The sequence below is a fragment of the Austrofundulus limnaeus genome, unplaced genomic scaffold (assembly GCF_001266775.1).
Source record: "Austrofundulus limnaeus strain Quisiro unplaced genomic scaffold, Austrofundulus_limnaeus-1.0 Scaffold67, whole genome shotgun sequence".
Taxonomy (NCBI): Eukaryota; Metazoa; Chordata; class Actinopteri; order Cyprinodontiformes; family Rivulidae; genus Austrofundulus; species Austrofundulus limnaeus.
Window position 1 is genome coordinate 707,498 of NW_013952469.1, and position 1,515 is coordinate 709,012.

Consider the following 1,515-nt stretch of genomic DNA (forward strand, 5'->3'; position numbering starts at 1 on the left):
ATGTAAATACAATAAAAAATTAAACCAAGATTTAGAATAATTATCATTTTGATCTGTACATTGGTAATGTCTGACTGGGCCTCCTGTCACTTTATGTTGAACAAATTGGGCCCCGAGGTCAAAAAGGTTAAGAACCCCTGAGTTAGAGTGTTCTTGATGTTCAGTAAGTTCAGTTTTAGTCTCATTTGAGCACCTCTGACACAGGCTCAGAGTGTTCAGTGTGACTTCTGGTGAGATTCAGTGGGAACTCCTGTCTCAAGTAGATCAGTAAACTGTCTCTGTTCTTTGGTAGGACCTGGTGCCAGCAGCAGCCCCTGCTCAGAGACCTACCGTGGACCCAGAGCTCACTCCGAGCCCGAGGTCAAAGCCATTGTGGACTTTGTGAAGTCCCACGGCAACATCAAGGCCTTCATCTCCATCCACTCCTACTCTCAGATGCTCCTGTACCCCTATGGATACACCACGACCCCCGTTAAGGACCAGGCTGAGCTGGTACAAACCGTCCTCTGTGACAGATTTTATTTTTGTTTTTAACTGTCACTGGAGATCTGCTGGCTCTAAAACACGATGGACCTGAAAGTCTTTTTCTTTACTGCTAAAAGTGCACTAATATAACAGCTATAGAAGTTTCAGGACATCTCTTAGCTCCAGTAAAAGTTAAACAGAAAGCTGAGTAGTATCGTGTTTTTGCAGCACCAACTGGCCCAGAAGGCCATCAGCGACCTGACCTCCCTGTATGGAACTCGCTACAAATACGGCAGCATCATCAACACCATCTGTAAGTTTCAGCATCACTACCACAACTATAGACCTGATTCAGTTCTATCTTTGACATAAGGACAAAGATTATAGGTCAAATGTCTCAGGAATCATTAAAATCCTTTGGAGCTTAGCTTGTCAGTATTAAGACCCACCATGTTCACGTTTACAATGTTGGCTGAATTTACTCTAAAGTTAGTTTGTAAAACTTTAAAATCATCCGACACATGCTAAGTCAAACTGCATGGAAGCTAAATCAAACATTTGATGTGCTATCTGACAAACTGTTTTGACTGCAGACCAAGCCAGTGGTGGCACCATTGACTGGACCTACAACCAGGGAGTGAAGTACTCCTACACCTTTGAGCTGAGGGACACCGGCCTCTACGGCTTCCTGCTGCCCGCCAATCAGATCATTCCCACGGCCCAGGAGACTTGGCTGGCTCTGATGGCCATCATGGACCACACTCACAAGAATCCATATTAATGTGTTTGTGTGTGGACACGTGGAAGTCTGAGGGGCCCACTTCGGCTCCACTGAGGTGTCATCAGTAAAAACACCAAAGGAAATAAAAGTCCCACTGACAAAATGTCCTCTTAATTCTGGTGGTCCTATTTATTGGTTGTTGCACAAGTTTCATAAATAAATGTTTGTTTACGACCTCTGACATCAGAGGGGACTCTGAGCTGACATTTAGAGGCTTTCAGCCACAACATGGCCGAAACTCTGTGTTGTATAATTTATATACAGTGTAT

General features: G+C 44.2%; 1 protein-coding gene across 1 annotated transcript in view; it reads left to right on the forward strand.

The window, feature by feature from the left end:
• cpa5 (carboxypeptidase A5) overlaps window positions 1-1,360 on the forward strand; it is a 13,961-nt gene extending 12,601 nt beyond the window's left edge. Inside the window, exons 10-12 of the mRNA XM_014010271.1 lie at window positions 293-492; window positions 694-778; window positions 1,059-1,360. Of these exons, the coding sequence (XP_013865725.1) occupies window positions 293-492; window positions 694-778; window positions 1,059-1,246 (473 nt within the window). The 3' untranslated portion in view covers window positions 1,247-1,360. The remainder of the gene's footprint in view (window positions 1-292; window positions 493-693; window positions 779-1,058) is intronic.
• Window positions 1,361-1,515: the final 155 nt, after the last annotated feature.